The sequence below is a fragment of the Phyllostomus discolor genome, chromosome 4, assembly GCF_004126475.2.
Source record: "Phyllostomus discolor isolate MPI-MPIP mPhyDis1 chromosome 4, mPhyDis1.pri.v3, whole genome shotgun sequence".
NCBI lineage: Eukaryota > Metazoa > Chordata > Mammalia > Chiroptera > Phyllostomidae > Phyllostomus > Phyllostomus discolor.
Window position 1 is genome coordinate 44939697 of NC_040906.2, and position 22155 is coordinate 44961851.

Genomic DNA, 22155 nt, shown 5'->3' on the forward strand with positions numbered 1-22155 from the left:
AGCTGGATGAAATTGGGCTTAACCACTTTGTGCTTCAGTTTTTCATGTATAAAATGTAATTATACATATGTAACACTCTACATATAAGGAGTATATATGGATACATACACACAACTGTATATATACTTATATGTGTGTATGCATATATACAGTGATGTAACATGTTTAGGGCAATATACATGTACACATATGTAATGTGCTTAGGGTCGTGCTGGCACATAGTATACACTGTAAAAATATTATTATTATTGTATAGCCTTTTCAGAAGCAAAACCCTTTATCAGTTACAACCCCCTACCCACACAGCCCCCTCTGCCTGGCCGTGTTCAACAATCTCTTGATGAGCTTGTTCTCCTCACATGGCAGACTGATGAAAGGAAGGAAGTGAATGAAGGGGCAAAGGAGATGGTTGGTGCTGGTCTTGGTAAGAGGGCCTGCTGCTTGCCGTAGGGGCAGCAGAGTTAGGAAAGCCACAAAACAAGAAAACTGAGTTTGGTGAAAAATCTGAACTGTCACTCAATTAATTGAAGAAATGTTTGGGAGTTCTATAATTGACATTGCCTCTAATAGATTTTTATAATGTTACAATTTTTTATTTTAGTAGTCACTAAAGCAGATGTATATAATAATGGTATAAGAAGGAACTATTTCTGTAGAGTATAGAATATTATATATATTCTATATTCTGTAGAATGAATATATGATCTCATTCTATAAATGCTTCTCCAAGCAGACTTTCTGTGGTTTGGGCACACTGTCCTTTCCAGAATGAGATGTTTTGTTTGTTTGCGTTATGGTACATAAAGAAGAGCCACTACGAATCCTCAAAGCTATGACCTAAATAGGCCTTCACGATTATATTTCTAAAGGTCAAAGACTAAGGCAATGGCTTCAGGTGTCAACTTTTCCTCAAGCAAGGTTTTATTGTGATGGATTATGACATAATCCATTGATACAATAAGGCACTTATTATATCACAGAGGCCATTGGCTGAAATAATAGTTTTCTTTATGATCATAGTGATGAGCTATCTTTCACATATTGTTGGTTTCACAGCTATAGATGACTACAATTTGAATTTTACCATCAAAATAGAATTTATGGGAAAGGGTTAGTTGCATTCTTATGGGAGATTGTTTGGATGTGTGTGGTTTCCACGGGCAGAGTACTGAGCCCCAGATCTCTGGGGTGTGCCCACTTGTGTGTTCTCTTTCATTTTCATGCAGGGAGTTTGAAAAACATACCCATTAAATAATATGAAAACCTTATCATCAAAGAAGGGGAAGCCCTATTATGGCTTGATTCAGTATGATATATAAGATGATAGCTTATGCTTTCCAACAAAACTACACAGAGGAAGTGTCTTATATAATATTGCCAAATGATTCACACAACAAAGGTTGATCCTGTTCCATGAGAATAGCGATGTAAAGGATACATTACACAGTCCTTTACGTTGACGTACCTGCTCATTATATTTTCAGCTTCCTTTTCTCTCAGCGAGTCCTTGAGTTTTAGAGACATTAAGCATTTTCTCGCAGGGTGCAGTGCATTCTGACCAAATGTCCGCTTCTATTTCCCAATGACTTTGGAGTATCTGGAGGTGAAAAGAAGTGCTTCCCAGCAGTAGCTGCAGCAGCAAAATCTGGAATAAGGTGACAGAGGGATCAAAGCATGAACTAACCCATGCAAAAAAAAATGCACTTTATCCCCATTTATTTACCATTTGCAAAAATTCCCTTTGAAGCAATGAGACTTGGTGAGGCAATATTAAAAAGCAGGTTTTAAAATTGAAAACAGCAAAGTTGAGGTGAGGGAGTTGATGAAAGCATAGTTTATATTTATTCAGAAGTACTTGAAAACAATCTGTGTTTAACATGGCAAATTGTCTGTCATTAAAATGCTAATGAAATGGTAAACAGCTGCTAAGTTTTTTATGCTAATGAGTGGTGGCAGTTTAGTAGCTCTCCAGCCTTGTCTTTATTAGCATAGAGATTTGATTGGGTAAGGGGGATCATTGTGCATTCTGACCTTTGTTGATGGAGCAATCTGTTTATCAGGTTCCATATTTCATTCTGTTTGATTTTACTTTGTTAGTACAAAGTGACTCTTGCCAGGCCCTTGAGGAACATGTATTACATAGTTGTTATCAGAGCCACCATTGTGGGCTTAGAATTTTCTCTCTTTGGGAGACTCAGCATGGCAAAATAATTATACATTTGTTCATGAGGCAGCTTTAAATAGAATAATTCTGTAAAATGTTTATACTTTTGACTTTTAACAATTATACTAATTGTAAATTGTAAAAGGATGTTGCTCTAGTATAATAAGTCGGTTTTTCAACTTAGCTAAGATTTTACAGCAAAGCTTTTAACATAAATTTTTTAATAAGTGCCTCTGCAACATTTGATGTATTGATATAATACATCACCTTGGATCTACAAGCTCTGAAGTTAGCGATGAATGTGATGTTACCTAATTAGAAGAATAAGCATAATTAAATAGAGGATGTTTATTGTGAATGCCGTAAGTACTCATTTTGGCTTCAGAAAAACAACCATCACTGTTTGATCCATACTTTTGGCCGATTCTCTTTTTGCTGATTCTACTCTGTATTTTCTGATGGAGGGGACTGACCTGAAGGCTTGTCATTACAGATGAATGCCTCAGATGCCTTTCTCTTGTTTTCTGTTTTCAGGAACAATGTAAATGAGGTATGATCGGTAAATGGTGTCTACTAAACACCATTGCCAATAATGTTCTGGGATGATTTGAAATATGATGCAGAGTTCATTAAGGAAAATCATTGAAATTGGAATTCTAATTATTCTGGGGCACTACATAAGAACATTGATGGACATTTTAATAGTTGGGAATATTTTCCTATACTGTTTGCTTCTTCTGAAGTCAGAAGGGGCTATAGGCATATGATCGTCGTGGTCCTATAGACATGCCAGGAGAACACAGAGCCCTCATACACTGCTTGTGGTGATGCAAAACAGGTCAACGGTTTTGGAAAACAGTCTGGAAGTTCTCAAAAGGTTAAACCATATGACCTAACAGTCACTAATTCCACTCTTAGATACATAACCCAAGAGAGCTAAAAACATACATACATACAAAAACTTAGAAAAAATATTCATACTAGCATTATTAATAAAAGCCAAAAAGTGGAAATAACACAAATGCCCATCAATGGATGAATGAATAAGCAAAAAGTGATATATTTACAATGGAATATCATCAGCCTTAAAAAGGAATTAAGATCTGGTACATGCGACAGCATGGGTGAACTTTGAAAACATTATGCCAAGTGAAAGAAGACAATCACAAAAGACCTCATATTGTATGATGTCATTTAAATCAAATGCCCAGAAGAGACAAATCTGTAGACACAGAAAGCAGATCAGTGGCTGCCAGGAACTGGGGGTGTTAGGAGGAAATGGAGAATGACTGCCAGTGGGCATGGAGTTTCTTTTAGGGATTGTGCAAATGCTCTAAAATTGTGGTGATGGTTGCACAATTCTGTGAATATACTAAAAGCCACTGAAAATTGTACTATAAGGGCTTGAATTATTTGGTGTGAATTATATCTCAATAAAGTTGTTATATATATACACACACACACATATACACACACACACATACACATATATATATATTTTTTAAGCCATGCCAGAGCCCGTCTCCCAGAGTGCCACCTGCACCAGCAGTTCCTCGTCTGCCATGTGTGGAGGCCACATGCTAAAGAAGAACACTTGTGACTGGGGAGGAGCACTTTCGATCTCCCACACACGGGTTAAGCCATTCATCTAAAGAGATGACAGCTATTATAATTGTTGAAAGAGATGGTTGCTACAATAATAGGTCTTTTTAGAAATAAAAGTCGAATATAAAAATTTGAGTTCCTGTCCCAGCTCCTCCCTGTCCCCCACTACCCTGCACTGATCCAGGTCATAATAGCTACTTTAAGATTCACAGTCTGTCTAAACTCCCTATTTCCCACAATGTAAAAGGCAGCTTTGTTTGTTTTTGTAATTAAAAAATTGTATTGATTTTAGAGAGAGATAGGAAGGGAGAGTCAGAGAGAGAAACATGAATTTGTTGCTCCACCTACTTATGCATTCATTGGCTGATTCGTGTATGTCCCCTCGTAAAAATCCTACAATTATCTATGATTTGCATAAAACATGCCTACTAGCCATCTAGTGACCGAGAAGTAAAGGGCATCTGACTTCAAAAGGCTCCTCCCTGCTTCTCCTACCTAGTCAGAGACAACAGTTAGACAGCAGGATGGTCCCTCTTTCTGCCCCACCTGCCAGCAGATCAGTGTACTCTGTATCTCAGCAGAGACTGAGCTGCCTTGGCCCTTGCTGTAAGGAAGCATTTTGCATCACTGTCTTAGGCGATGAGCAAGAAGACCCTTTGTAACTCTATTTTCTCCTCCTGTGCTATTCACTTACTTCCAGAGTAACTTTCTTTCTTGCAGGTTGCAGCTCAGCAGTCTTGTTTTTGCACCATAAGTTGGGGAAGGAGATGGATGTGAGCAAGAGACTGAATTTTTTTTCTTTGTCCTTTGCAGGCAGTACATGCCATACTACCACCCTTCCTGCTCTTGTGCGCACACCTACCCTGATGATGCAGCCTTCACTGGACATCAAACCGTTTATGTCTTTTCCAGTGGACAGCAGTTCTGCTGTTGGACTCTTTCCAAACTTTAACACAGTGAGTAAATGCATTTTTATGTTATTTGTGTCCTTCTCGTTTTCTTTTGTGAATAGGCAGTTGGTGTAGCCCATTTCTAAAGTTTGTAATTTTAGACCATGCCCTGCTTACACTGCTCAGCTGTGTTATGGAAGATAATCTGTCACCTATGAGAGTTGGCCCAAATGATAGCTGGCATATTTATTTTACAAGTGTACCCACAGGTGACTTTTTGCTTGTTGCTTTGAACAATTTTGATAGACTTTTCAGTGGCTTGAGAACTCATATAATTTCTGGGATACTGTTCACATGGTCAGGGACACAATTTAGAGATAAAAGCCACATTGATTGTTCCCTCCAACTACCAAGAAAAAAAATTACATGCTTTATCTCCCTGGGTACATTTTTATTTAGGAGATATTTTAGATAAACATACTTACACAAACAATTTTTATTTGGAGGCTATTGTGGATTATATGAATCTGAGTCTAATAGTAAAAAAATTTCTTTAAATCTACACATTAGTTGTCTAGATGATAACTTGACATCCCCATTAAAATATATGATAAATATTAGTGAATTACTATCATTGGCTATATTCTAATTCAGGTCAGCTGACCTTTAACCTGAGTAAAAGGCATTTTGTAGGTCAACTATAGAGAACATGACTTCTTTCAGCACCAGAATTCAGCATAAAATCAGTTCATAGCCAGATTCTAAACTTATGGTGAGAGAAGAGGTTAAAACCGTTCAGGTGATTGCATGAATTGTGTCCATTTAGCTACTACAGTCGGTTGGGGGACAATGGTCATCCTAAAGGGTACAACATTCTAGAAGCCGCCATGGTCAAGAAAAAGAACTGCACTATCATCGCCACCAGACAGTGAACATCTGAAGCACTGCCAAATGTTTTCTTTTGCAAACTTATCTTTTATATGAAGTGAAAACAGCAACAGGATTCTTTCTCAAGGCTGTAAATAAAATCTGCTGACAGGCCTTCTGCTGTGGCTTAGCATTGGTAAGGTAATTAGCAGTTGGGGGATCAGCCAGCTTTCTAAAGAGCACTGGCCTTGACTTACCAAGTGAACACTTGAATGTTTTTTTCTTTGGGTTTTTCAAAGAGACAAGTCAGACAGCATTTTTAAAAAGGGATTAAAAGGTGAGCATCACTTCTCAGCTCAGGAGGATAAATCCCACCCGCCCTGGTCACATTACTCCCTCAGACATGACCACGCCTAAGATTGTGCCCTTCAGGGAACCTAAACTCAGGCAGGCCTGCTGTAGCCTCTATCGAAACACGGGTGATATATTCCAAACATCACTGGATGAAGTCATCAATGCATACTTCTTAAGAATGCACAGTTGGTGCTCATGCTCTGACTAATGCACCTTTGGAAGGCAGCATTCGAGCTACTGCACACATCCAGTTGCTGCCAGGAAGCAGCACTGCCGGTGTGGGTCGGCACAGGGGGCTCCTGCTGCGGCTCATCTCTGTGTTTTGTTTCGTTTTTTAGTACAAGTCATACATAAATACTGATTTCAGAGATTCAGATAAAGCATTACATTCAAACTGTGAAATTCATCGTTCCCTGCCTCTGCAAAGTGCTCTTCAATGACTGGCATACATCCTTCCAGCCAGTTGTGTATGTTGTGTATGTACCTGAAAGGAACACAGTCACAATGTGTGTTTACAATCGCGATCAGATTGACACGATTCTCTAAGTCACTTTTTTCTATTATCAGAGTGCCTTACATGTGCCTCTGTGTTCGTAAGGAACAAAAAATGGAAAGAATATTTTCATAAAGGGGTTTTTAAAGATAAAAATAGTTTCACATGGCATATGATGTGATATAGGGCTTACAGATATAATAACTTGCCTTTTTGTTTATTTCTGTATTATTCATAGCAATTAACCTTACATTTGAAAATGTCCAAAGAATAATTCTCCTAATAGAAGTTAACTTTTTTCTTAAAAGAAAAAAAACTTGTAATTTTCAAATCAAAATAGTTTTTGGTTAAGGTGAAGAATGTAGCAAAGAACTATATAAATAATCATTTTTCTCTCTATATTATGTCAAAGTCATTTATTGGACAGAGAGTCCTTTTGATAGTATGTTAAAATTAATTCATTGCAAGTGGGATCCTTATCATTTTTATGAATTTCTAAAATCACTGGAGGGTTTCCTATGACATTTTCATTGAACTGTAGTTTTTATTACTCTAACCTTTGACCTATAGCCTTTTGCATTCTACTGTTGAACTTTACTCAATAGATTTCCTAAGGTAATTTCATAAAAGTCATTGTCAACATTTTCCTAGTAAATCATTTTTACATCACTAATAATAATTATACTAATTATATATTTGTGATGTCTTATATCCTTCAAAGATCTCAGAAGATATCTGAGTAGACCTTAATTATTACTTATGTTGTCTAGAGGAGGGAAGAGAGTTAGTAAAGGAAGAACTGAGACTTGAACTGGAATCTTCTAACTCTGAAACTCGGGTTCTGGCTCTTCTGTGCTGTCAGCTCTTTCGGTCCTTGTCACCTCCCACCTCATTCACTGTGAACAAAACACAATCAGAAATCTTTTCTGTGTTTTTCCAGAAACAGGGTAGACAGTTTTCAGCAGAATCAATAAATAAAAAGAAGAAAGGATGTTTTGAATGCATAACATGGACCTTTCTACAAATAATATCTGTGAAGCAGAATGTATTTTAAAAACAGTTATAATTTCTTGTTAGCAAATTTTAAAATTATATTCTACTCAGTAATCCACTTGTTCTTTGAAAGCCAAAGTGAGTGCTATTTTACTCACTTTATTTTTCATTAAGGATACTATTAGCAAGTATAAGAAATATTTTAACTCAGTTATTATCAGTAGAGTGAAAACTGTGTACTTTGTGAAGATAGCTAAAAGCTTTAGAATTTGAATTTTGCTATTTTCTTTATATGTATTTAAAAAATATATTTTTGTAGTAATGGATATATATATATATCCATGAGTGATCCATTACTATATATATAATATATATATATGTATCCATTAACCATATATATATGGTTTCCTCTTGTTTTTATAGTGGAGTATTAGAAAGTTACATCAGAAATATAGCAAGAATCGAGTGGGTCTCTGTCAGAGTCCAAAGCAGAATAGGTAACACTAAACTGTACACAATGAAGAGATGTGCCTCAGAGCATTCATTCTGTGACTGTCTTGTCTTATGCTCCACAACTGACATAATCTCTCTCAGTGTTTATATGTGAAGAATAAGCAAGTGATTTGAGACAATGACCAAGCAGAGTTAGGAAGAGCCATGCTGGGGAAGATGGAGTTTGGATCACTGGTAATTTACAATGGGCTGTGTGTCAAGGATGCATGTCTGGAGAATGATGAAGTTAACTCTGTACTTCAACAGTTCTACCTTATAAAGGGGCTGTTTTGAACCACTCATAGGCAAAAGACCGTGCAAACAAGAACATAAATTTTTAAAGATCTTGACCTTTTTATCTAAAGCCTAATAGGCTTATCAGCCTGGCTGCCCACTAATGCTCACTTCCATCTCTGCCGCTGCACCTTCAGTTATTTGTTGTTCAGGGCCCAACTTAGATACTACCTCCCTCACGGAACTCTTCTGTGGCTCTTCATGTCTGAACTAAGTGTCCACACTCTGTATTTCCAAAGTCCATCCAGACTACCTCCATTATGGTCACTGTTCCATTACAGACTAGTTACCTGATTATTACACACCTGATTGGAACAGGTGTGTAATAACACTTTTTCAAAAGAAGAAAGGAAGAGAAAAGAAAAAAGGGACAGAGGAAAGGGCCCCAATTCCTTGGTTTTGAATGTTCACACTTCTCCATCCAGCACAGGGAACACCAACATTTCTGCACTTCTAACCACGAGGTGGTAGGCCCAGGTGTTTACTTCTATTTTTATTTTCCTGATAACTGTCATTCTTTCTTAATCTAAAGGCAATAATTAGTTACAAAGTTATCCCCAGCAATAGTACTGGCTTTCTCTGTTTGGATGGTGTGGAAACTTTGCAAGTATTTACTAAATCCTGTCCTAAACCCCAGTTTTAGGAGCATTCAGTTAGAAAACACAGTAATTAGTTACTGAATTTTATTGAAAACATCATATATGTACTGAAGAGTTCTGGGTTTGGGAAAGAAGATAAAATAAATACCCTAGGGCCCAAGAAACTTGTTAGAAATAGAATAAATAGACAAGAAAGGGCAAGACAATACAACTTAAGAAATATAGGTAAAATGAAAATAGTTATGAAACTATCATAGAGTTCAAGAAGAATGAATTTTTTGTATGCTAGTAGTACAGCTATTTTCATTATTTTGTTATTTACTTTAAATGCCAAATGTTCCATGGTCATTCTCTAATTATTGTACATAATGTTTTGGTAGCTTCCGAAATATATACACTTGTTTCTCCTATTAGAATTAGGATCTACCATCTCCTTTACTGTGGATGCAGTCTTTGTCTTTGTTCAACTAGGATAATACTTGGTGTTTAATACTTGGTGTTTAACAATTGGGATAATACTTGATGTTAAATTCTTCTTAAAAGATACTTCTTCAGAATTGAAATAAATTGTATACTTACAGCAATGGATAGTATCAATTTAATACAATAAAACAATATAGTAGAAGACAAGTATCCATACATGCTGTAATAAACTGAATGTCTGTATCCTCCTCTCCAAATTCATTTATTGGAGCCCTAATACCCAAGTAAATGTATTTAGAGAGGTAATTAAGATTAGCTGGGGTTGTAAGGGTGGGACCCTCATAATAGGATTAGTGTCCTTCTAAGAAGAGATCCCAGAGAGCTTTCCCTCATTCTACCATTAAGAACATTGTGAGAAGGCAGCCATTTGCAAGCCAGCAAGAGAGTTCTCACCAGAACATGACCATGCTGAAACCATGATCTTGAACTTCCAGTCTCCAGAACTATGATAAAACAGATTTCTGTTGTTTAAGCCACTCAATTTCTGGTATTTTGTTATGGCAGTCCAAGCTGACTAAATCACATACCCAACATATGTGTGTGTGTGTGTGTGTGTGTATATATATATATACAGAAGGTATCCAACCATGTAATGTGAAAAAATAGAGACATTTATTGAAAAAGATACAAGACACAAGAAACATTGGACATAAGACAATCACACCTCAGTCCTCTTCAAACTAGGCACCTTGGGATCTCACACAGTTCTTCCAATCACCATCAGCTGTTCCATCATATTTTCCTGGATCTCATTGATGGTCTAAAATCACTTCTCTTTCAAAGGTGATTTTAGTTTTTTGGAAAAGCCAAAGGTTGCAGGGCACCAAATCTGGGCTGTACAGGGGCTGAGTCACCTAGGTGATTTGATGTCTCCACAAAAAACTCTGCATAAGATGTGATGCATGAGCAGGTGTATTGTCATGATGAAGTTGCTAATCATCAGTTGCCCATAGCTGCAGCCTTCTGAATCATCTGAATAGTTTCCACAGAGAAATGTTCAAGCTTAGCATAAAATTTGATGCAGTTCTATTGCTCTACTTGCTCAGTCATTTTTGAATATAACAGCTACACAGTATACATGTTCACTCATTGGTGTCTACCACCCCCACTGGCTGGTATAGTGAAATCATCATTATTCACTCATGTGCATTCCAGTCCATTCTCCTTGGCTGCCAGGTTACATCGATGTCATGAAAACCATTCTTGTTATATTAACAATGGCTGGACTTTTTCTGGACAGACCCCATATGTATTGCATGTGATGATAGGTAGGTCAGCTTTCTTTTTTACAGCCACATATACTGGGTACACGTACAGATGTATTTGTTGGACTCCCCAGAGCTATTGCTATAATCAAGAGCTGCCTTGAGACCACAAGTCACCTGTCAGTCTCTCTTCAGATTGGCAGTGTTTTCCATGCCTATTTATTTCAATTGTCTTTGTCAGTTCTGTCATGTTTCTGCAATTGCTCCAGGAAAGCACAACTACAATGGAGGTCACTGTTGCTTTATTGCAAGAGGCTCAACAAGCTCAACAATCTTATTTTTGTGAAAAATAATCTTATTTTTACTGCCTACCTTGAAATGATTTTTTTCCTGACACATGAACAAGTATGTGGAACAGAAATATTATTTCTAAATTATAGTTTCATATTGCTATATGATTCTTTGAATTATTCATGACAAGCTGTGAAATGATTTATATGTTTACCATTTATTTTATCATTTTAGATTCTTTGAAATTCTGGGTCATTCATTGTTTGGCACTGTCAATGAATTTTTAAATTTTTTCTTTCTTGTAATAAAATTAATAATATATTTATCCAAGAGGACTAAAATAAAAAAATTGGGAGTCAGAAATCATACTTTGCTGTTAATTCATGCCATGCTTCCTATGAAGTGTTCTTGTAGGGAAACCTGAAGTAAGCTAGAACATTTAACATTTTTACCTGCCTTTAATACCTTTATCTGTTTAATAAAGTCCTTATTTAAGTACTGAAATTAAAGATTTTTCTTTTATTTCAATTTTCCTTTATCCTGATTTACGTAAAATATTTTACCTCTGCTAATGCAACCAAAATGTGAATTTTTGCTGTTGAGTCTTCTTTTTTACTGTAGTAATGCTTCTCTGCCATTAAAAGTTTATATTCCATATTTCCTAAGATACTAATATGTCCAGCTACTTGAAATGACATGTGTACCCCAGTCATATTAAAAGGAAATATGGTTAAATTTTTATTCATATGATATGCTTAAAGTGTATTGAAGGATAATATATGTTCTTTTATATGTTCTAAAGAAATGTATAGCATTAAAACATGCCAAGTTGAAATTTCCCATGGTTGCTCAAATTTACTTGAAAAGGAAAGAAGAAAATTGCCTGTTACGGCATTTAGACAAGTCAGCAGCGATAATCCCCAGATCATTAGAGAAAAAAGATAGTTATGGGAAATCTTTGAAATGTGGTACAAAACTAATGAAGAGTATGTACACATACTTAAGCATAGATTCCTGCCTAGAAATTTTTATATCCCTATTAAATATGATGGAGTAAAAAATGATGTCAACATGACCACTAGGAGGAAAAAATACTACATCTGTACTGTTGTCTTCTCCTCCCTTTTAAATTGCAGTCATGTCCTTTTTAAATTTAACTCATGTCCCTTGCCTTATTCAAAAGTCTCAAGATCTACTGACTAAAAATTTTGTGTTAAAATCTTCCTTTTCTCTGCTGACTCTCGAAACCCTTTTAGAAAATGCACGTATTATTTTTATGTTTTGTATGTATATATACATGTATGTTTATATAATGTCTGCTCATCGATGTTTTCTCTCCGTAATTAAATTATTTGTTCAGGCCACCTGGGAAAAGGCACGCATTCATAACCACTTACTGAAAGTGTACATGTGCCAATCATTGTGCTGAGGAAGGTGTGTAGCAAACGAAACAGAATCTGCTCACTGTCTGATAGAAAGGACTTCCTTCTCTTGTGCAATTCACCATAACATAACAGAGGAGTCTGCTCACAGTTAGTTAAAGCTGCCAAGAAACATCAGACTAAGGCCCTGATGGGCCTGTATGGGGTAGTTGAACACAGGTTTCAGGAGCCTGAGAAAAGAGGTATCTATAGTTCCACCACGCTATGTCCTCTTGCATGTCCCTTTCGTTATCCTAGTCTCAACCTCACATGGTTCAGGAGCTTCATCTTTAGTGCTAGAGTTTCAAGGATTATGTGTACTTGGAGGGTACATCAGATTTTCTGGCAAGACAGGTCTTCAGTTTTGGTGCTGTCCCAGGTCAGCATTTTTCAAGAGTAGAGTCAACTTGGAAAAAGTGTCTGTGTCAGGCTCTCTCCGTTTTTCCCCCCTCTCACCAGAAGATATTTTTCTTCATTGCTTTTAGAGGGAGAGGAAGGGGGAGGGGATAGGAGAGAGAAACATCAATACAAGAGAGAAGCATTGATTGGTTACCTCTTACACGCCTGGCCCAGGAACCACATGTGCCTGGACCGAGGATTGAACCTGCAACCTAGGCATGTGCCCTGACCAGGAATCAACCCCCATCCCTTTAGTTACTAGACGATGCTCCTAACAACTGAGCCACACAAGTTAGAGCAGGTTTTCTTCTTTAACAAATTGTCATTTAATTAAAAGGAAACAAAATCAACAACAATCTCATTCTTCTCTCAGTGAACAAGCTTTTATGTGCCTGTGATAATGTAGGAGAGCTTAATAAATAAAAAAAGTAGCAAAATATTGTTCTACAAAATATTCCTTCCAGCCCAGATAAAGTATTTCTAAATTGGTTGCTCTGCAAACATTAATTGATGGTGGTTTCCTGAGCTACTTTTGTCAAAATCTTGCAAACAAATCCAATAGCACATACCATTTTTTTCTCCCTCCCTCTAGATTGTTGTATTCAGAAATAAGTCTCAAATTTGGAGAGGGAAAATTCCAACATGTTTTGGAATATTCTAGTCCCTTTACTTTTATGGTTGCCACTGAGGATGCTGAAGATGAATTGCAGTGCTATTTAGCAATCTGTGAAGTTTCAACATCTTTGTGGTGCTTGGTTGGAACCTTGGAAAAATACTTTTTTCACAGATTTAGCAGTCACTTTAGGTTTTCTTACCCTCCTTTTTATGTCCTGATGCTTGAAATAAGAGGAAAAAACATAAATTATATGAACAATACTTGATTTTTATGGAATTCTAGTATCAAAGGTCTTTAGAAAATTTTAAAGCCATTCTACAATTAGTTTTTTATACATCCACATATACAGTAGGCTACATGTGTCACTGTTGAACCTTTTTTCCCAGATCAGGAGATTGAAGAGTGTAACCCAGTCTTCTGATTTCTTCCAGTAGACAGCTTTGCCACTGAAAAAGAGAAAGCTGAATATTAGACAAGCGAGAGCAGTCTCCGCCCTACCATATACGAAATGTAAATGTGTGTATTACTCACAGGTTATCCATGGGGGACATATTTTCTTAAGTGCCCAATAAATCCCTGTGGCTCCTAAAGTCATGTTGAAATACTCTTATTTGCAGTATGTTCTATTTAGAAGATCGATTTTTCTTGTCAGTCTTACACTGACTGCCAGCGGTTGTCTGTTGCCAGCGGTTTCTAGAACCAAGATCTGAGTGGTATAGTGGCACATCTGTCTGGTGTCTTTACCAGCTTATGCTTTTCAAATAATTAGAGGTGTACAGAAAGTCTCCAACAATTAAAAACAAGTATCTGGGTCTGATTTCTGTTTTCTTCATGTAGACACCAAACTTACAATAATTGTCATCATAATATAACCAAACCCACACGATCTCTACTTCCCAAAATGAACTGAAGATATTAGATGCTAAAATGATTCCTAATAGCCACTATCATTACATGGCATATACTTGTTTAAACTTTTGAAGTACTTACCTTCTAAAGGAGTTGGCAACATTCATTTATTTAGTCATTCATTCATTCATTCATTACTTATATCCCGCCTCCTCCCTAAAGCCACTGGGAGCAGTATCTCTCGGAGAAGTAACGCTGCGTGACTTTTCCAAAGTGAGCTTTTAACAGTCCCACCTCACCTGGACTCCGCTTCATGCCGCCCGGGGTAGCAGGAGCCAGAGCAGAGGGGAGAAGGAGGTTGAGCCGCCAACCTCGTTGCAAAGGGAATAAGCACTCAAATAGGAATCAGAAGACCAATATGTAGACTCACTGTCGTTGATCTTCAGTAAGCCACTCACTCCACTTTCCTCATTTAAAACTAGAGAGGATAATACCTTTCTAATCTATACCATTACATCATGAAAATTTGAGTTTATTATGTTTATGGAAAATTGAGGCTATGACTGAGTATTTAGAAAAATTTTTGGAATTTAGTGACAGTCTGGAAAAACTCATACCTATATAACACATCATTATTTATTTTTAATAATTTAAAATGCCCCTGAATATCAAATGAGAAGATTTATAAAAGAACCCTTAAAACAGCAAAGTCATTCCTTATACATTGTATTAAGACTCTTACAAATATTTCTGTTGCTTTGATCTCTTCTTTCTAACCAGTTACCTTAAATAAACCGAGTTATGTTTATCACTGGAGCTAGCTGTGTGCATTAGAGCAATGCTGAGTAAGGTGGATGCCAAGGATATACACATAGCTATGTGTATATACACATGGCTAAGACCTGGTTCTTGAATTTAAGAAATTTACACTCAGTTTAATGCAGTCATATCCAGTACTAAGCAGGTGCTCAGTGTATGTCAGCTGAGTGAGATAATAGCAGGGCGTGCTTCAAGATCGGACCCACCTGACTGCCAGAAAGCAATGAAGAGGGGTTACAGCTGAATCTGGAGCAGGACTGAGGGTAGGGAATAACCACAGACTTACTGGTTGGATTTCAGTTTTCCTCGTTTACCTTCAAGGATACTTAGACTTTAAAGACAATGTATAAAGGTATTTTGAACATGAAAGCTGTGTCCTGTGACACGTTGTCAGTGAGTCTTAAGACATAACAATGTTTTCTGTTATAGTTTTAAAATACTGTTGACTTCCAAGCATAGAACTATTATTCTCAAATTATGAATTAATCAAATTGGTATTAATTCACGTGGCAATTTACTTTGTATCTTAAACTCAGTCATGGTAGTCAACATATTGAATTATCCTTCCTTCAGTGCTAATAGAAATTTAACTCTAAAAATGTTTTCGCCTTTTGACTGTTACAGATCTGCCTATACCGTTCCTCTCCCAGCTTTTATTTGTCTGCATTTAAATTGCCGATCATTCGAGAAGCACCCGCTTAGCCTGTGCCCTGAGCAGTGAACTGTAATTTTGATGCTGACTCAAACAGATTCGCAGTTTTATATTCTATTCCAAAGTATTATATATACATCTTAAGGGCATGCACATATGTTATGTAAACTACTTTTTTCAGAATACAAGTATCAGCTTAAATAAAACTTAAAAAAAATTATACAAGCCAAGATATAGCTCCATAGCTATTAGGAACAGCTGAGAAATAAATCAATCTTGAGACTTCTGTGAGTGTGTGATGGGGGAGGGAAGGGGTTTAAAACAGATATACTTTAAATCAGTTCCTTCGCAAAAGGACTTTCCAAAAAGGCAGCCTGTAGCACACAGCTCATCACTCCTGGCGCAATCAGACCCTCCATTGTCTTCAGAGTGAGAACGGCTGCCTCCGTAGGCTTGGCCCCTTTAAAAGGTAAGTAGCTTCTGAAGAAGCATTATGACACCCAGATGTGGAGTTCTGGGGAGCCATCATTTTGTTACGGAGCCAAGAGTAATACCAGAATTTCCTGGGAATTGGTCATCACAGGAAGTTATCAGCAATTCATAGACTCCTTTTTGCGTTTGCTTCAGCCTCAAGGGTAATCACAAAAGATTACAGTCTCCATTTCAGCCTTCATATCACTGAAATATTCTTCTCTGCAGAGAGTATGATTGATTTCCAGAGGCCAGCTCTTAACCTCAGCTTCGTGAGGCCAGTACCACTAAAGTGGTTTGATAACCGCCAACAATTGTTGTTGTAATGTTGGTGGGGCAGGAATTTGGTGATCGTGACTAATTATATTAAATCTTTAAAATTAAGATGATGTAACTTCTCATGTATTAGATAAAGGTATTCATCCTGTTTTAGTAAAAGTGTTAGAGGTTAGGAAAGACAGGAGTGAATAAAAATTTCAAGTGAGTGCTGTGAAGATGTTGAAGCACCAGGCTGAATTTCAGAAAGAAACAATAGAATAATTCAAAAATGTTTCTGGAAATCTTTGTAATGAATAGATGGATTATAAATACAAATGCTTCACAATGTTAAAACTCTAACAAACTCCTATTAATATTACTGACATCATTGTGTGTTTCGTGACAACTTGCTATGTGGTTCCTGTAGTTTTTTCCATTGCTTGATTAGGAAATCTTTTTGCCATATTCATGGTCAAAATATAAGCACACTTTAATTTATTATTCCACTTGCTGCATTCATTTTTATATTATATGTGTTGCTCTATTCAGAATATATAGATGTAGGGAGGACTTTATGTACATTTGAAATAAATTTTGTAGATAAATTTTAGTGACTACATATACTTACAAAGTCATAAGAAAAGAAACAGTTCTGTCCAAACAGTTCTGTTTGGGTTTGAACTACAGCCTCCTTGCGATCACATGAAAATGATTATATATCAAATGGATAAAAGTTAAATGTTAAGATGTATCATTAACAGAGCCTTATTCAATGAAGCAGCTATCACTTCAGAGAGCAGAGGAAGGCACTTTATTAAAGGTCTTTATTTTACCTTACAAGTATGGTATATTTTGCATAATATAAATGTAGAGTTGAACCAAAAGTGGGGTTTTTTTGCCGAGGACAGTTAAATGGGCTGTTTACACGTATGCATTCATACAAAAAGGCAGTAAATGGAGTCTAAATGAGAGATAACTCGATGGAGTCTTGTCAGACTTCAGCTGCCAGGCTTCTCCTTAGTGCAAGAGTCAAAAATGCGTCGTCCTCCATTTGGGGAGAAAATCACTTCATTCTGCTTTGCCTTGTAGGATAGGGAGGGAACACATCCCAACAGGCCCAGATCTCTGATTTTGTACTTCCTCCTGCCTGGGTTTTCTTTTCATCTTACACCTTTTAATTTGTGTCATGGACCTGTTTGCCTCAGCATCAGGAAATACCTGATTAGTAACTGAACAGCCTTTCAAACTTAGCTTTGACAGAATGGTTTTGAAAGAATGTCAGTTAATGCATTTGGCTCTTCAGGAACTATTGATTTTTAAATCAGGAAAGCTCATTACTTCCCTAGCTCCTTAGAAAACCTTTGTAACATTTTTTAGCCTGTTTACCAGAAAACAGGCAAGCATATCCTTACTTCGGAGTCCTAGCATCAATGACTTTTAAAACTGCATTTATAAGTATCAGCAAATAATCTAGTTACTTGTATGCCATATGTTTTCTCCTAAAAGATAAAAAATTCTATGTTTAATGTTTCTAGATGGTATATATTTTTTTAATTTTTAATTTTATTTTAGAGAAAGATGAAGGGAGGGAGAAAGAGAAGGAGAGAAACATCAATATGAGAGCGAAACATTGATTGGTTGCCTTCTGCCTTTGCAAGCATCCCAGACAGGGCAGAGCCCACAGCCCAAAGCCCAGGCACCTGCCCTGAGCAGGAATCCAACCTGCAACTTTCCAGTTCTCAGGATGACAATCAACCAACTGAGCCCTGCCAGCTGGGGCAAAAAAAATTTTTTTTAATATTTTTCAGACTTATTTTTGGCAATTAATTTTATGTGATGTAAATTTAATCTTGGAGACAGTTTGGGGGATTGTTTTCAAGTTCACTATTTGAAAAAATCAGCAACAGGGAAGGCCAAAAACTAGGTGACTGTGTTCTATTTCAGACATTGGCTTGTCCTTGCAAACCAGGATGGCTGTCCTCTTCCAATGTGCTGTAGAGGGACCTCTTCTCATGACCTGCTCTCAAATGATTGTCTCAGTTAGTATTTGTTCACATCTATTTAAAAAATATTCCTCAGTCCAGTAAAATGATTTCATTTTTGTTATATTTTTCCCTGAGGAGACATAGTACTAAATAACCTAGGAAACCCCTGACTCATTTGTCTTAGATTCTCTTGGTGAATCCAGTTCCTGTTCCCATCACTCTGAATAGTGTATTCTAACTAGGTTTCTCTGTTGGTGTTTTTCTATAGGTAATATAGTTTATTGTCAACTCTGCATACCTTGGGATGTTTGTTTTTTTGGAGTATAGATATATCTCATTGAAAAATACAGACTGTAAATATTTTGAGGATAGTAACTTTTCCACAGACAAAAAATATTAATAGTATTTGTCATCATTTCCTTTCTTCTTCTGTGCTATTCAAATTTACAATAGACCTAACATCTTATTAATTCCCTAAAAAGATTCTGGTAGTTTATCATTTTCCTTAAAATTTTTTGTAACTTTTCCCATATTGCTTCAAAGGGGCATCTTACAATTTTCTGTGAATTTTTGCTACCTTGTCTTTGACAGATGTTATGGATCTTCATATCTTTACACATTCATTAGCCCCAAATTATTTTAGCTATAGGAACATCGAATCTTGAAAAAGTGGATATCTGACCAAGACCTTTTTGTGTATGCTAGTGGAAAAATACCTCCCTTTCCTAACGGTTTCTAGTCACATCTAAGTATTTGCTTGTTAGCGAAGGGAAACAAAAAAAAAAAAAGCACTGCATTTCCTCCAGAGACATCATTGAGCTCATTCCCAGAATGCTCTTTACCTCCATGGAAAGGAGCAGTTGCAGTTGGGTTGAGGGTGGTCTCATCTCCTTTAATACATCTCATTAACCAATCAGACCTTTCAAAATGCATTTTAAACCTGAATATGGGTACATATGCAGTTGAATTTCAGTTCTTTAGTTTACACATCGAATGTTTGACTAGGAACATCAACACCCAGAACACTGCTGAGTCTGTGTGTGCCAGTGCAGTGAGGGATGAGTGGGCCTTCAGTTGAGTCTCATAGCCATTGCTGACAGAAGCTGAAAGTCTTATTTGTGAAACTGAACTTTCTGAAATACTCTTTGATGTGGCTTCTTAAATTACCCAGCGGCACAACTACAGTTTTGCTGCTTCACCCTTGATCCCTGGCAGCATGGAAAATCACCAGGCATGCAGAGCCAGCCAGGAAAATGAAACATTTTACATTTTTACTGACCATATTTATTACAAACAAGGATCTACTGTCAGAGTTAGGCATTCAGCTTCAGTAAGATACACAGGTTTACTCTTACGGCATCTCTCATTTACAAAATAACTCCTGTTTGAAGAAAGACTTAAAAAGTATTCCTTTTACTTAACAACAATTTAAAAATTATCTGTCAAAAGTATTAAACTGGCTTTCCACCAAAGAAAGGGAGATGTAAAACCATCCATTCATTTGTTTTCAGCTTTTTTGCTTTTACCATTTGCTAAACTCTTTAAAATCCTAAAAGTGTTACAAATGGAAAACATTGTTTTCTTGTAACATCATCACAAGAAACTTAGATCTTAGACAAAAATATGTACTTATTTAAAAAACAATAGAAGTAACTCATGGTCATTTTGCTAGTTTCTGAGTTCTGGGCCAATGACACTGCACAGAAACCCACTGGAAAGGTCTGCAGGTCAGATGCATCTGGCACTTAGCGAACTTCCAACACGCAGGCCACCTTGGTTTCCCTGTCTCCTCGGGGGTATGATGACAGTGGCAGGTCTGAGATCCAGTTGTTGTCTTGGGACTTGGTCATTAAAGGAGATCCTCTTCAAAGATCTCACAGACCACACCCTTTACAGTTGTCACAAGTTGTATGATTTGAATTCTGTATCAACTCCCCTAATTCATGGAATAATGTTCTTATTTTTACATATTTAGTATTGTTTTACTGGTAAAAGCACCTGAATCACAGTTGTATCAAGACAACCAAAATGTTTATAGGAATTATCCACAATAAAATACTGCTTCATTCCCATTATACTGTTTTAATTATTTTCATGGTACTAAAAACATTGAAAATACCTTATTACTTTAGACATTCATCTCACCAGCTCAAATATTGTATTTTGAAGGCTGTTCTCCACTGTATGTCCAGCTCCTAAAAGAGTACATGACAGCCACTTAAAACTTTTGTTAAACGCATGAATTTTCAAGACAATATAGTTTTTGTACAAACTGCAAGTCATTTATAAGTGTGTGATGTGTTGGGAAGGAGCAAAAATTCCCAAGGACAGAACTATCTAAGTTGATATGAAACACTTAACCTTTAAAAAGATTGCATCTTTTACTATCAGAGTGGTCTAGAAAGAGGACATTACTTTATGGCAGAAACACAAATCTTGTAGCATCCTATGTTTCTCTTTACTCTTCAAAAAAAAAGAAAAAAAGAAAAATCCAAATAAAATTTCTAAAAAAAAAAAAAAACTACTGAAAATGCAGTTTAATTTTCCTCTCAAAACAGATCTTCATAATAGATCACAGGGTGTTTTTTCCTTCCACTAGTCACCCGTTGTGTGAATGGGATATGCAGCTGTTGTTCAATGAACCCCAGAGCTTTCGCCTGACTATGTGGACTTTGAGTGAAAGGCATCAGGCTTTCTAAATCACTCGTACCGAAAAAGGGGGCGGGGGCAGGAAATTCTAAGCTTTGCTCTATTCTGATTAGCTGCTTCAAATTTCTGGGTCAACTTCCACTTACATTTTCTGCAGGAAATATTAACCACCACTAGGGAGACTCTAGAAAAGGATCCCAGAATCTCACTTAATTTCTGCAGTAATCAGATACTGTGAATTGTCAGCCAGACTCAAAATCCTTAAAAGCCTACATTTTGATAAAATAGTAGTAATAGTTGTAGTAGTAATTGGGTTGGCCAAAAAGTTCATTTGGTTTTTTCCATAAAGTGAGTCTAGTAGCACTTAGTTGTCTTTAACTTCATTTGAAATAATTTTGTTAGATTATATTGTGACAGCTGTCATATCTGCTTGCATTTAAAAATAAAAACTTATCATCATTTCTCAGCCTTTTGGCTAAGATCAAGTATAGTATCTGTTATCAGTTTAAAAATAAAAACTTATCAAAATTGATGAATTTTTGTGCAGACATTTTAATATCGAAAATGGAATAAAAGCACAACATTTTCAGCATATTATGCTTTATTATTTCCACAAAGATGAAAAAGCAACTGAAATGCAAAAAAAGATTGTGTAGTGTATGAAGAAGGTGCTGTGACTGATCAAATGTGTCAAAAGTGGTTTGTGAAGTTTTCTCCTGGAGATTTCTCACTGGATGATGCTCCAGGGTTCTGTAGACCAGTTGAAGTTGGTAGTGATCAAGTAGTGATCATGACAGTGATCATATTTTGCTATGTATAATTCACACTTTTTTGCCCATATTTCTGAGGGAAAAATAAGGATGTGCATTATACTGGGGTGGTACCTGGAATACTTTGTATCTGTTCTTGTGTTTTTTAATTATTAGTTACATTAAATTTCTTGTATCATAATATATTCAAAAATAAATGCCAAATTCCTTTATAATTCAAAAAAGCATCTATATAAATAAATAAATAAATAAATAAATAAATAAATAAATAAAAGTTGGATTAAAATGAAAGATTTTTCTTGCCTGAAAGTTTGGGCCAAAAACATGGCTGTGCATTATACATGGCAAAATACGGTAACTGAGAACAATCAGTATTGCACCATGTGGGAGATAGCCAACGTACTCGGTCTGTCAAAATCAATACAGTTATTTGTGAAGGTGAAAATGTGTCTTTTATTTTACAGAAAAAAACTATACAAACTTTTTGACCAACCCATAGTCATAGGGATAGCTTTATTAGGTCTGATATTTTGATA

General features: G+C 36.4%; 1 protein-coding gene and 1 pseudogene across 7 annotated transcripts in view; both read left to right on the top strand.

Annotated features, from left to right (window-relative positions):
* ZNF385B (zinc finger protein 385B) overlaps positions 1-22155 on the top strand; it is a 364705-nt gene that overhangs the window by 287751 nt on the left and 54799 nt on the right. For all 7 annotated transcript variants that reach the window (XM_028510982.2, XM_036023228.1, XM_036023229.1 and 4 more), the window contains one exon: positions 4583-4725. In XM_028510982.2, the coding sequence (XP_028366783.1) occupies positions 4583-4725 (143 nt within the window). The remainder of the gene's footprint in view (positions 1-4582; positions 4726-22155) is intronic.
* LOC114495716 lies at positions 21305-21403 on the top strand (annotated as a pseudogene).